Source organism: Chrysemys picta, chromosome 4, assembly GCF_011386835.1.
Source record: "Chrysemys picta bellii isolate R12L10 chromosome 4, ASM1138683v2, whole genome shotgun sequence".
Classification (NCBI taxonomy): Eukaryota; Metazoa; Chordata; order Testudines; family Emydidae; genus Chrysemys; species Chrysemys picta.
The window spans coordinates 139,833,484-139,847,628 of record NC_088794.1 but is presented as its reverse complement, the minus strand read 5'-3'; the positions used below and the strand labels follow the sequence as shown (position 1 = coordinate 139,847,628).

The 14,145-nt window shown below is 44.6% G+C and overlaps 1 protein-coding gene across 4 annotated transcripts; it reads left to right on the top strand.

Annotated features, from left to right (window-relative positions):
* Positions 1–919: 919 nt before the first annotated feature.
* AKAP5 (A-kinase anchoring protein 5) lies at positions 920–9,078 on the top strand. Of its 4 annotated transcripts, none has more exons than XM_065593760.1 (3): positions 925–1,061; positions 2,743–2,828; positions 4,747–9,078. In XM_065593760.1, exon 3 carries the CDS (start codon positions 5,389–5,391, stop codon positions 6,880–6,882), a length of 1,494 nt encoding a protein of 497 aa, XP_065449832.1. In that variant the 5' UTR covers positions 925–1,061; positions 2,743–2,828; positions 4,747–5,388; the 3' UTR covers positions 6,883–9,078. The 4 variants fall into 4 exon arrangements, with proteins under 4 accessions (XP_065449833.1, XP_065449832.1, XP_005285949.2 ...); XM_005285893.5 differs by lacking the exon at positions 925–1,061 and adding an exon at positions 1,877–2,147; XM_065593761.1 differs by lacking the exon at positions 2,743–2,828 and having other exon boundaries at positions 920–1,061.
* The last annotated feature ends 5,067 nt before the right edge of the window (positions 9,079–14,145 follow it).

Below are 14,145 nucleotides of genomic sequence, written 5' to 3'. Positions count from 1 at the left end.
TATTTTTCTAAGCCTTGCCCACGTTAGACAACCCCCCAGATTGTGCAGCTGTTTGAACTATACTCCTCCCTCTCCCTTCTTACGTGCTCTAATGAGCAGTGAAATCGTTTTTTAAATTAGCAGGGGGCAGCAGCGTTAGCCCCCATGGAGATGAATGGGGAAGTTCACAGCTCTCCCAACGTAGTTTCGTGTAGTGCATCAGTTGCATTTGATTTGAATTTTCAGGGCTGTCTGTGCAACCATACCAGCAGGAGATCTATATAAAATTGAAGCTTAGATGCTAGAGAATGCAGCAAAAAGGAGAGACCCTGGCCGAAGATTGTCCTGGCTAACTCCAAGCCCTGGCTGGACGACAGTCCTGACACTCACTCCTGAAATAGCCTTTGTCCCATCGGCACCTTTGCAGAGAGGTCAGGGCTGCCAGGCATGAGAGCCAGTCTTCCGAAACTGCTGCAGCCGAGCCCGGCCCGATACTGTAGGCAGTTACTGGCAAGCTCTCCCTGCGAGGTGTGCGGAGAGCAGCCCTTCCCTTCGGCTCCGCTCCACCGGGACAAGCCCGGCCGCTGCTCACTCTAGCCTGGCTCGCCTTCTCGAGCTCACTGCGCGGTTGGTATTGCTGCCCTGCCAAGGGTGTGCACGGCGCGGTGCAGCCCAGGGGCAGGTGGGGCCGTCCCCGCAGTCCCTAGCGGGGAGCTGCGGGCCGGCTCTGGCTGGGCGCGAGGGGAGAGCCGGGCTCTGGCGGGAGCAGGTTGCACGCCAGGTGCCTGCCCGCCGAGGTGCGTCTCCGGGCAGCCGCTGCAGCGCCCCCTTGCTTCTCCCGGCCGGGCCACGGTCCTGCCCGGCGCTTCCCAGCCCGGAGCCCCCGCGCGCGGCTGCTCTGCGCCCCCAGCTGCAGCTCGCGCTGGGGAGGTGGGGGTGTGACTGGAGCGGGGCGTGGCCCCGGGGCCGGGCTCCCTGCTCCCCGCCTAGCGCCTGGGCGGGTCCCCGCGGCTGCACTAGCCGCAGCAGCAGCGAGCGGATCCGGCAGCAGGCGCCTCTCTCCGGCGGGCAGTGGGCGCCAGGTGAGAGCGAGAGCGAGAGCTGGCGTGGGCTGGGGCGGGTCCGCTGTCCTGCGTGGGTCAGGGAGCCGCCCAGCCCGGGTGCGGGGAGCGAGCCAGCCACGCTGCCATCGGGCAGGGGGCACCGTGCACCTCGCGCTCCGCGTGGGCAGAACAGGGCAGCGTCGGCCCGTGCTGGGGGCGCCGGGCCTGGGGCTGGAGGGGTAAGCTGGCCGGCGCTGGGCTGTGTTAGTGTTACACCCCCGGCTCAGCGGAGAGTCGCAGAGCAACCGGCCGCTGTGCAGAGAGGGTCCCTCTGTGCTCCGCGTCCGGAGAGCGCCGCGGTGCCTTCCTCCGCGTAGGGGGCAGCGTCCAGGGAGCTGCCTAGTCCTAGGCATGGGGAGGGGACTGCCCTGGCCGCTGGGGAGCGGATGGGCACCTACCTTCGCGGGGGGGCTGCGCAGGGTTTTGCAGCCCTCCCTTGGTCTGGAGCAGTTGGGTGCAGGTGTGACTGTCCCTGGAGCAGGAGGTGGGGAGGGTGGTGGATGTCCCACTGCGGGATGGAGAGGGTGCGAGCGTCTCACGGTGCCCACCACTTCCTGGCCCAGCTCCCTGCCAAATCTGAAGGCAACAGGCACAAAGGGAGAAGACTGAAAACGGGGCAAGCCAGAAACGAATCACTGGGGCTCAGCTTCTCTGCTGCCAAGCCAGCCCTGCTGCGCCTCAGATCCTGGTTCTGGATGATGGAACTGTTCACACGGAAAATCGGAGGGAGAATGGTGTTTTTTTTCCCCCCCCCCCATCTACTTCTTTGTCTCGAGCTTCATTTTTCATTACAGTGGCTGGCACATGAAGGAGACAGGTGACTTGTATTGCGACAGTCTCTCTTCCTTCCCACAAGGGAGCTGATAGATCTCTTTACAGGCAAAAGTTTTCAATCTCTGTCATAGCCTACTTGCAGTATGTAGCAGATTATTACTAATGGATCTCTTGCATTGGTGTGCTGGAATCCAGGCTTTTCATTATCAATCGCTCCCTAGAAAGACTTTCCCCGTCTATGTATGGCAGGGTAACACATCACTGTTGATGCAAGCTTTGGCTGAAGATTTGGTGAGTACTGTAGCAACATAAAGACAAAGGCCAACATTTTCAAACATGGGGCCTAAAGTTAGAGAAATAAATCCATGTTTAGGATTCTAAAATAAATGGCATAATTTTCAGAATAAATGGCACCCACAACACTTATTGATCACAATGGAAGCTGGGAGTGTTTGGCATCTTTGAAAGTCAGCCCACCCATGTAGTTGTCTGAATAATGATGTAGGAGCTGAACTTTTAGCACCACTGTTGAAAATGTTGGCCATAGAATCAGTCCTGTGTAAGGTGAATCTATTTGTTGGGAAATAGTGTGTTTGCAGACTACCAGAAATGTTTCCATTTCCATTGCAAATACTATAGTTTAGGAAACCTCCAGAGATTTGGAGGCCATATAAAGAAACATGCATTGTGGGTGCCCGTGACTTGGTCTGTTGGCTGGCATGGATACCCTGTGGCTTTTTCTGTAATTTAAACATTTCTATTTCCTTTATTTTCTATTTTAAAAACATTAACTGAGAAAGATTCATTCAGAAAAGGGGTTATTGATTAAAGCTTCAATTCAGCAAGGTACTAAGCACATTGTAATTGTCATTCTGTGCAATTTCAGACACCACTAGCCTGAAGACTGCTAATAATCAGCATCCATTTTTTCTGCCATTCAAGAAATAGCCAGGGACATGGAGTGTACAAGAGGTGAAAGCACTGAGATGTAATGCTTACTGTGTCATTTGATCTAGAATTGCACAGTGATGTGAGCAATGTGATGAAGTGATCCCAGGGCATCCTGCTTTAAAAAATAAAAGAAGAGAGCGAGACTAGAGAAGACACCGAATCTTCTCTTGGCTCTTTTCTTAAGACAGATCCATTTCCTTGTCTTTCCAGCCAGAAATACAGTGATGTCGATGCAGGAGGAAACTAATGATGATTAAGGAATGCTTGTCTGAGTCTCGTTTCCAAAATCAGTGTTTGTGTCAGTTATAGATTCCATATTCTGGATTGCAGATAGTTTCCACAGCACACATGGTCTCAAGAGTAAGGTTTAGGAAAGCAAAGATTGACAAATAATTGTAGCAAAACATTATTTTTTGCCCATACACAGATTGATTGCATGGAATAAAATATCCGTGCATTGCTTTGCTTGTATTTTTATATGTTATTGCATTGCTAAGCCACAGCAAATAATGTTAGATCACTTCTAAATGCAATAATTTACTTTAGTTTTTTAAAACATACATACAATAATGTGTTTTAAAAAGTAAGACATAAAAGAAAATATTTATAAAGCATTTCCCAAAGTTATCCAAGAAGAGAGGATCCCAGGTATTCCCTGAGAAGTATGTCAGTGTGCTATAATGTGGGTTTGCGTCTTTATATTCAGGAATGTTCTGAAGGGTTACATACATTTTATGATGAACATGTGTTCTGTGAGAGTGGGGTTGCCATGGAAGCCTTGCACACACTGTAAATAAACCAAACTGTCTGAAGGAAGCTTATCTTTTATAACTCACAAACCCTCCTTTTTATGTTTCATGTAGCTGCATATTATCTTATGCATTAAGAATAAAAATATCTGCTATCTCAATTTAGAATTTCCCTTAAGGGAATTACGAGTGCTGTGACAGACCCAGACCAGTGGGGTACAGGAGTCTGGTAGAGGGCAAATATACTGGTCACTGGATGAGTAGTTTTCTGTTCCCTGAGTGACCAGAGCAGGGGCTGCACTAGAGTAATCAGGAACCTGCTAGAACCAGTTAAGGCAGGCAGGCTAATTAGGACACCTGGAGCCAATTAAGAAGAAGCTGCTAGAATCAATTAAGGCAGGCTAATCAGGGCACCTGGGTTTTAAAAGGAGCTCACTTCAGTTTGTGGTGGGAGTGTGAGGAGCTGGGAGCAAGAGATGCAAGGAGCTGAGAGTGAGAAGGTGTGCTGCTGGAGGACTGAAGAGCACAAGCATTATCAGACACCAAGAGGAAGGTCCTGTGGTGAGAATAAGGAAGGTGTTTGTAGGAGGCCATGGGGAAGTAGCCCATGGAGTTGTAGCTGTCATGCAGCTGTTACAGGAGGCACTATAGACAGTTGCAGTCCACAGGGCCCTGAGCTGGAACCTGGAGTAGAGGGCGGGCCTGGGTTCCCCCCAAACCTCCCAATTGACCTGGACTGTGGGTTCTTCCAGAGGGGAAGGTCTCTGGGCTGTTCCCCACCCGCATGGTGAATCTCTGAGGCAAGAAAATCTGCCAATAAGCCCAGGACCCACCAAGATAGAGGAGGAACTTTGTCACAGTGCGTATAGGTCAGAGGGGGAAAGTGTTTCTCAGGGGAAAAATATTTTCCTAACAAGTGAAATATAAAAATAAACTTCCCTTTCTACCCACATAAAAATTCATATATATGCAAGATTCATGTGATAGTTCTCCTATGTAACTAGTGTGGCACTCTTGAAACCCTGTTTTGCCTTCATATATTGAAACACTGCTCCCACTGATTACAAGGGTGTATCTGGAATTTTAGAAATGAAATTCACAAAACTGAAAAATTACCCAGTTCTTATAAAAACAAATTGTATTTCCATTTTTACCACATTGTTTTTCATCATTTGTTTGTTTTGTTGCAGATACATATGAAGTAAATCGAGAGATGAAAACCTATACCATATTTTTAAACATAAATGGCAAACCTTGCAATATGAATGGAAAGCAAATGAAATGCAAAGAAGGAAAGACAGAGAAACAGCTGACCCTATCACTGGAGGCAAAATAAGGCCACTTGGTGTGTCTGGCTCTTTTTTTGTAAAATCACTTCAGTCCAATTGCTCAAAGAATGTGAAATAATGAACATATTAGCAAGTAGCAGTTGTTGATTGGTGCCCATCATAAAATGAAAACGGTCAATTTTTGATCTGATTTAACATCCATTAAAAAAATGTCAAACTGTTGCTGAAATAATATCATTGTATCAAGTAGTGTTTCAGGTTGGCCATCCCAGAGATGAAACTGAACCTATTCAATAAAATACAGGATAGTGTGTTCTTAAAATCTATCCAGTCAGCCTTTCTCTCAGGATAGGCAAGAAAAAAATAAAATAAATCATAGTGGAAATATAAATGAGTGTAACAAGTCAATCAGAACATTTCTTTGCATAACACCTCATCTGTTCACAAAAGTAATTTCATGTTTTTGGATGAAATTTCAAAGAACTGCACTCTGAACTTATCTGCAATTAATTTATCTGATGGGTTAATAGAAAAGAAAAATATATGAAGAAATTAGAAGGCAGGACCACAAATATGGAGAAGGCAGCTAAAGAAATTCAAATGGAAAACACAGGACAATCAGAAAATCCTAGTGCAGCAAAACTGTGCCCTTCAACTGAAGAACAGGCAGAAAAACTCACAATGTTTTGTTTTAAGAAAAGAAAGAAGTCCTGTAAGAAGACATTGGAGATGAAAGGTGTCTGTGAAGAAGACTCTGTAACCTTGAAACATACAAGCCAATCCATCAATTCAGCCCCTGGAGAAGGGGAAGTTTCCAACCAATCTCAGTCATCAAGGGGAGCCTGGGCAACTATAAAACGTCTAGTGACACCTAAGAGACGGTCAAAATCTTCAAGGAAGCAGACACACTCTGATTCTCAAGTGCAACTGGAGATAAATACCGAGGATCCTGGCTTGCAGAGTTTTCCAAAGAATCGGGTTAGTTCTGGGCTTAAAATTCCCTGTATACGGTTCTCAAGAGGCAAGAAAAAACCCAGCCATTCTGAAATAACAGAAGAATCAGATTGCAGTGTTAAAGCAAATGAACTGATGGGCATTTTGAATAAAGCTAACAGTGAACCAGAGGATTTGGCAATAACAGTCAAATCTAGCATGGATCAATCCTTCAGCCAAGCCTCTGAAAAAAGTGACAGGAACTCACTTAATTCCACTGGGAAGAATGCGCTTTTGGTAGAGTCCAGACCAGACACTGATCAACACACACAGTGCATCGTTCAGTCAGAAATAACAAATCCAGAGGCAGTTGCTATAATGCTCCAGGAAAAGCTACACCAGAAGAGCCTACATGAAACTCCTGAACATACACCTGTAGCAAACAAGGGAGTTGATCTCGAAACCACCCTTAGTGCTAATGTTTCTAAGGACCTACCAGATAATGTAGCTGAAGCCACAGAGGTACAAGAAACAAATAGCATCGATGACACAGGGCTTGAATATAAAGAGTCTGGAAGGAACATAAATGCTAGTGAAGACTGTCAATCCAGAGAGAGAATAATGAGTTTCAATCAGTCAGCATTTAAAGATGATGCAGTAAGCGTGCAGAGCTGTTCAAGTGAACAATTGAAATTAGAAGAAAACAAGAACACTAGCGGAGTGAGCATTGTGATTACAATTACTGAAGCAGATGACGAGCCTGATGAAGAGGAGTCAAACCTGGACTGCAAGCTGTCCTCCATTACATGTGAACATAAGCAAAAGGGGAATAAAAAAATAAGTGGGAACCTCAATTTCAGTAAACTTTCTAATCGCAAAGAGGGCATAGTAGCAGGCAGTGGCCACAGGAGAGAGGCTAAAGTCTGTTCTCCTGCTCGGTCACCCAATGGTCTTAGTGATCAGGAGCACGGCACTTCAGAACAGTATGAATTGCTTCTGATAGAAACTGCTGCTTCACTTGTTAAGGCAGCGATTCAGTCATCTATAGAACAGCTGGTTAATGAAATGGCTTTGGACCATAGTAAACATAACAGTGTTCTGTAATGACAAGAATGCCCCAAAATATAGTATGACTCAACAGCAGCAATTTAAAATTGTTTAGCGCCAAGATGAAAGGCTAGAAACAGTCTTAACTCCTTAGGTATTTGGGGTCTGTGTGTAGTGTATTTCTGCATGCTGGGTATGCCATTGTGTATCTGTAAAATAGATCCAAGAATAAGGACTCAGTCCTGCAAAGTGTTGACAGGCTCATGGGATGGGGCTTTAAAACATTGTGATTGTTGATAGCTGTGGAAAAGGTAAGTTGTTGTATTTCAGTTTCTCTCTCTTGCAGTTTGGGGGCTCTATTATGTCACTATATATTTTAGATTTTTTCCTATTGTTTACATTTTATTTATTATACAGTATCTGTCAAAGGCCTCAGGGGTTACTGAGCACTCTCAACTGTATTGGGCCTGGGCCTGTACTCGTCATAATCGGTTGGAGTTTTGCCATTGATTTCAATGGCAACAAGATTGGGCCCATTGACTTCAGTGCAGGTTGAGCATGTTCAGAACCTTGCAGGATTGGGTCAATGTCTCAAGATGCACATACTGTTTTAAAAACTACTACAATCTCAAACTGACATGGCAATGCTATTATTGTATAAAATGAGACAGGTATATAGAGGGCAGCATATCATTTGGCCTATTCCACTGCCCAAAATGTCTTGTGCATCTCAGACAGTGAAGTCATGCACTAAGCACAAGTGTATCTGACTCACGGCCATGGGGTTGCCAAGAAAATGGTGCCACTTAACTTGTTGAAGGGCCTGCCCTGATCCATTCAAGTCAATGGTAAAACTTCCAGTTACATCAGTACTGCAGGTTTGGGCCTAAGTGAACAAGTTACTGATACAGATGCTCCCTGACTTACGCAAGCATTCCGTTCTGGAATGCCTTGCGTAAGTCGGAAACGTATCTCCGACCATTACGCCAAAAAAAATAAAAAAAACCCTCCTATTTCTAGCTTACAAAACTTTTTCCGCAAACTCAGATTTGTGTACGTCGGGTTTCCGTAACTTGGGGAGCGTCTGTATTCTCTTCTCCTGACATCTTCCTTTGTTTTTATAACATTGCAGTGCTGAGGCCAACTCTTCGCTTTAGCACATTTTTAATATGTAGTATGTACTATAAATAGTAACGAGCTGCTAGAGCTCTCGTGGTGAAGTATTTCCCCAGGGTTAAAATAGTTCTGCAATTGCAATGGTCTCCAATCAGTCTGTTTTAACTTGAGCATTTTTTGTTTAATTGTTGCTAATGCCTTTGACTATAGCCAGCATTTTTTTAAATAAGTCTTAGGGTTTTTCCCTCTGCTTCACAGCTCTTCCGAACTTCAGCAAACAAATCCATCCCACCTGTGTGTAACTGCATTATGCCACTTAATTTCTCCTTGCAGTTTCATTTGAATACACTATCATTGGCATCGTATTCTGAACTGTAAAATCATGACGGGTATAGAGAAAGTAGATAAGGAAGTGTTGTTTACTCCGTCTTATAACACAAGAACTAGGGGTCACCAAATGAAATTAATAGGCAGCAGGTTTAAAACAAATAAAAGGAAGTATTTCTTCACACAGCGCACAGTCAACCTGTGGAATTCCTTGCCAGAGGATGTTGTGAAGGCCAAGACCATAACAGGGTTCAAAAAAGAACTAGATAAATTCATGGAGGATAGGTCCATCAATGGCTATTAGCCAGGATGGGCAGGAATGATGTCCCTAGCCTCTGTTTGCCAGAAGCTGGGAATGAGCGACAGGGAATGGATCACTTGTTCTGTTCATTCCCTCTGGGGCACCTGGCCACTGTCGGAAGACAGGATACTGGGCTAGATGGACCCTTGGTCTGACCCAGTATGGCCTTCCTTATGTTCTTAACTGCTGGGTACTGCTGCTTTGAGCTGGAATGGCCCAATCCTGCTCCCATTGAAGTAATCAGAAAAACCTCAGATCAGGCCCTTAAACACCTGCCATAGTTGAATCCTGAAACAGGTTTGTCATTGACAGAAAATATCAAATGCTTTGTTAGAGTTTTTGTGTATATTGTATAATATATACAATAAGTGTGTGTGTATCACTTGCCCTGTTCATTACCAGCTCTTTAAAAAGAAGCCTTTTGATTGTAATCTGTAAAGAATGAATGTGGGTCATGGGGCTATGATTTATGTGCAGCAGCCAAATAAACGACCATATTCTCCTGAAAACATGCATTCTTGTGCATATTTCTGAGCTGATGCAGAAATAGCAACCTCACTTGGCAATTGTGCATTGACCATTTGCAATTTTGGGAATCTTTTTTCTTCCCCAGGACAGCATATGGATCCTGTGTTAAAATACAAGGGCTATAGTTTTTCCTAGGAACAAGAGCTCAGTCACATTTTAAACATTGGAGGTAGAGAATCCGTGCAGAGTTCACACTTAATGGCACACACTGAAAATGAGCAATGAACACCAGGGCATGCTTCTGCGTATATGTGTAGAACTCCAGCCTTAAATCTAGAGGTGTGAAAAAGTGTCTAAACTTTTTCTATGAATATATTTGCTCAACTGTAGTTTGGATCAGAGTATCACTGATCCAGGATATGTAATATTAATGAATTAGTGCTTTATACCGTTTGCTGTAAACATTGTGGCATAATTTAAAAATGATGACCCTTCAGGACTTTATGCAACTTTGGAACTCCTGCAGTGTTCTCAGGCACCACATAGACATGCAGGAAGAGGCTTGTTTGAGCTAATGGACTTGCACTATATGTCTTGATAGATCATTGCTGGATGGAGGAGAATCAAAGAATATCAGGGTTGGAAGGGACCTCAGGAGGTCATCTAGTCCAAACCCCTGCTCAAAGCAGGACCCTAACCCCAGGCAGATTTTACCCCGGTTCCCTAAATGGCCCCCTCAAGGATTGAATTTGCAGTCCTGGGATTAGGAGGCCGATACTCAAGCCACTGAGCTATCCCTCCCCCCTGCAGCACAGTGTAATTCTGGAAGGTCTGTTGGCTGTGGAAGAGAATGTCATGTGTTCTGTGAAATGGATAAAAGTTTACTCCTGTAGTGGGACAGCTTGTGTGAGTCAGCATAGCTCCCCTGAGATCAATTTCAGGTGGCTTTCATGTTGTTGTACACCAGCCGAGGAACTGGCCAGTGTCGATATTTAGAAGAAAATGATACAAAACTTGTGATTAGGAAATTAGAGATTGACAAAAATACACTTGTGCTCCAACCATGGGCCTGTAGGTGTTCACTACTGATATATGTTCAGGTTTGTGTTAGCCATCCTTTTGCGCTGTAGCTAGCTTTTCCTTCCATTATAACTGGCTACATAACTAACAAGCACTTCATTAAAAATGAATACACCTGTTGTTTTCTTGCATTGTGATTGATTGGGTGGCTATGCAGGAAACAGTGATTTTACATTGAAAGACTAATCTACAATAAAGATCACCTGTCCAGATTTGAATACTTCTAGCCACTCAGGCATCCATCCATACAGTGAGTAGAAACAGGTTTTCTAGACATTGCTAGAACTTTTGAGAATATCTAAGCAAATGTGTCCTTTTCACTAAGTTTTAACTTTGATTACTGTGCGCCAAAGCAAGTGTCACCCATTTTTAACATGTTAGATATAATTAGTGTGGCTTCATTTTGACTAATAATTTCACTAGGCTGTGTGGGTTTCAGACATACTAGGCCAGGTTCAGTCCTGGTGTAAGAAGGTGCAACTCCAGTGAAGTCAGTCGAATTACATCCATTTACACAGACCTGCGTTTAGCTCACTGTTCTTATATTTTTCAGACTTTTTGTAGTGCTAACAGTAGCAAATGAGATTAATTTGTGTTCTAGATCAAACAAACCTTAGCACCCTTCTTCCTTTATTTAGCATCTTTCACATAAGTATTTTGCAGTATGTAATAGTAAATATTTGTAATTTTTCTTTACTTTCATTCATTGCACTTTTATCACAGGGCATCACAAAGAACATAGAACTTTATAAACATGAATTAATTACGCCTCAGAGCCTCCCTCTGTTCAGACCAGACAGAAGGGTTATTAGTTTACTACTGAGAGAGAGAATGGTAGCCTCTTGAATAAAGAATAGTAAGTTTGTTTTATAGTTGTGTGGGTGTAACTGGACTATGAAACCCATAAGCATAATATTGCCTGGCTATGCAAGAGCTGCAGATGTAAGGTATTGTGGAAGGTTTTTTAAAACTGTTTTCTCACCGGTGGTTAAAAGAAACTAGTATGCTAGTTAACCTCTAATGCTTACAATCTGACTTTGAGCACGTATGTTACTTTCTTCTCCAGCCATCTTGCTTCTGATTCAGAAGTCTGCTGCCTCTTTGAATTGTGGAAGTGGTTTTTGCCTGGCGTTTGTCTGAATGAATGCTTCCCCCCCCCCCCCCCCCCCCCCCAGTCACTCTGCATTCCTTCCTACTTCTCTCCCCTGACATTTCCAGCATGACCCTTGGCAGGGACAACTCCTCTTTCTTGCCCATTCGTACTTTGCAATGTCATGTTGAATATTTTATTTTCTCACAGCTTTTTTTAATATAAGCAACAAAGAAGGAAGAGTATTTAAATACATTTTTTTAATACAAAATTAAAGAGCTTTTAGAATAATTCACCATCCTAGCACAATTGTATTGTGGTAATAGTGAGCAGAAAGCAACTGTGTTAGTTTAAATGATCCTTGTGAAAACTGCTAGTAAAGGGTTCAACAAGTAGGCCACTAAAACGAATGAACTGTGTGGGGCCAGGTCCCCAGCTGTTATAAATCCATGTAGCACCACTGAAATCCACAGAGCTAGTTGGACATTGTTGATCATTTTTATGAAAGTGCAAGAACTGTTTCACAAATGCACAAAGTAAATTAATCAAACTGTCTAATCCAGGAGAAAGTGTGTGTGTGTGTGTGGGGGGGGGGGTAGGTATTTAAGCTAAATGGAAAATTGACCTAATTGATGGATCCAAAAACTCACTTTCCAGCAGTTATGTTTTCCTCAAAATAATCATCGTTTTTTATAAAACTTAGTGTAGGTAACATAGCATAACTCTTTAACACAAACTTCCAGATTGCACTTTGTCATTACACTTTTGTGCGCGGCGGTTCTGATTCAGAGGGTTGTGTGGCTTTATCGGGCGGGACAGATTTAAGACACAGGCAGGTAGGTAGCAAAATGACACGGAACTAGGTGATGTCTGAAATCTTTTCTAGAGAAAAGATGTGGACAGATTCTCAGTAGAGCGAGGCGCTACATCAGTTTTACACCAGCCAGCTATTTGGGAATTCTAGTTTCCCTTTGTTTGTTTCAAACCCAACCGTGACAGAAGGAAGGCGTATTTTCATTGAAACAATTTTCTGCTAATGTAATCCTTAGGTTATTGTAATTACTTCTGACCGCCAGTGTGAGTCAGGGAAGCTGGGGTGTACTGCATCTTGAAATCATCTGTATTCATCTTCAAACTGTGATTCTTATTTATTTTTTGCTGGATTCTCTTGGCTTTTCATAACAATAATTTGAATTTTAAGGGGGAGATGATTGGGACCATTCATAATTTATAAATTAATAGCTGCTCTCTGGTTACATATTACAATAGGAGTGCTGCTTCATGAACAGAGCTGGATTAAGACATAGGAAGTGTTTGCCTGTGCCAAGGGCCCCAGCCCTTGGAGTCATGTGATTATATCAGAATCTCACCTTTCATTTTAATAAAAGCAAGTAACCGATGCAGTCATGTCTGCAGAGCGCCTGAGGCAATAGCACTGACAGGTGTGAGCTGCCGCAGGCAACTCGAAGACCCACTGCTCTGGGGGACCTGCGGACACCACCCCAGCGAAGAACTGTGTGGCAGGATCAAAGTGCGGTAGGCCTGGCCCACTCACCTAAGCAGCCTCAGCTTGGTTACTGAGGTAAGTGCTGCCCCCCTTGTCTCATAGGGTGAGAGGGAAAGAGAAGTGCAGGTCCTTGCTGGTCCCACACAGGGTGGGGGAGGGCCTGCTGTCACTCCTGGGGCAGAGAAGGAAGCCCCATGCCGCTGCCCTACCCCTAACACCCCAAGAAAGGAGTCACATGTGGGGCAGGGCTGTAGGCTCGGGAAGCACTGTTGCGGTGTGTCTAGGCCACTGATAGTTTCCATGCAGCTTGTGAAAGCAAAGGTGGGCAGTTCTGAGAGTCACAGCCCAGTTCTGAATCCTAGAATTTAGCTGCAGCCATATCTCGTTGCCCGGGCTGGGCACCAGTGTCCAGGCACCTATCTGGACTAGCTAGCACCGTGTTCTTAGGAGGCCTCTAGAGATGCTGCTGCAGAAGTCAACAGCAGGGCAATACTGCTGGTGAACAAGCCATCGCTCTTGGAAAATCAGTGAGCACATAAGCTCTAAGGTGTGTACAGCACAACTTGTACAAAGCGGGGAGAGAACTTGAACTGGGCTTGAAAAGCATGGAAAAAACAGGCAAGCCACTCAATAATAGCCCCCGAAAGCTTATGCCCAAATAAATTTGTTAGTCTCGGAGGTGCCACAAGGACTCCTCGTTTTTGCTGATACAGACTAACATGGCTACCACTCTGAAACTAGTCAATGACCATTGTATCCTAAAGCTTCTTGTGTCCTTGGGGTTACACTGGATTCTGGTGTGGTTAGGGCTTTAAAACATGACACCTCATTGACCGTATTAGTGACCACTCAGTCACTGTTAGTATTACCTGTGTAATAGACGTGTTAAGACAAGAATAACCTTGGGGAAGCTGATATAAGGAAGTTTCCCCAAAAGTCCCAAACTAAACTTTATTAGCTGGTACGAGACTTCACCGCCTTCCCACCCAGCCCTCTGCGAGCTGTGTAAGGGATCTGAGTATTTCAGGGGGAGCACGTAATGTTTTATAGTAGGCACAATTTCCACAATTCTGGGATTGTGCAATTAGTTGTAGAAGCCATTCCCACTGAAGAATATAAGCTTTAATTCAACTCCCCCCTGCTTCTCCTCTCTGCGCCCCCCCCCCCACGTTTCTAGACCACATGGTTGCAAAGACAACCCTCAACACCAACTAATGCAATACTGTCAGCCTAAGTTTGCAGGTCACCTAAACCAAGGGTTAGATCCACAAAGGAGGCACTGAAGAGCCAATTTTAGGCCCCCTTTCACCTACTGGAATCCTCAGCCACAAGTTAGGCCCTTGGGTGTGGGGAGAACTAGGTGCCTAAGGAAGGGATTCATAGAAGCCAGCACGCTGAGCAGGGAGTTGCTGAACTTTGGCCTTTTCTACT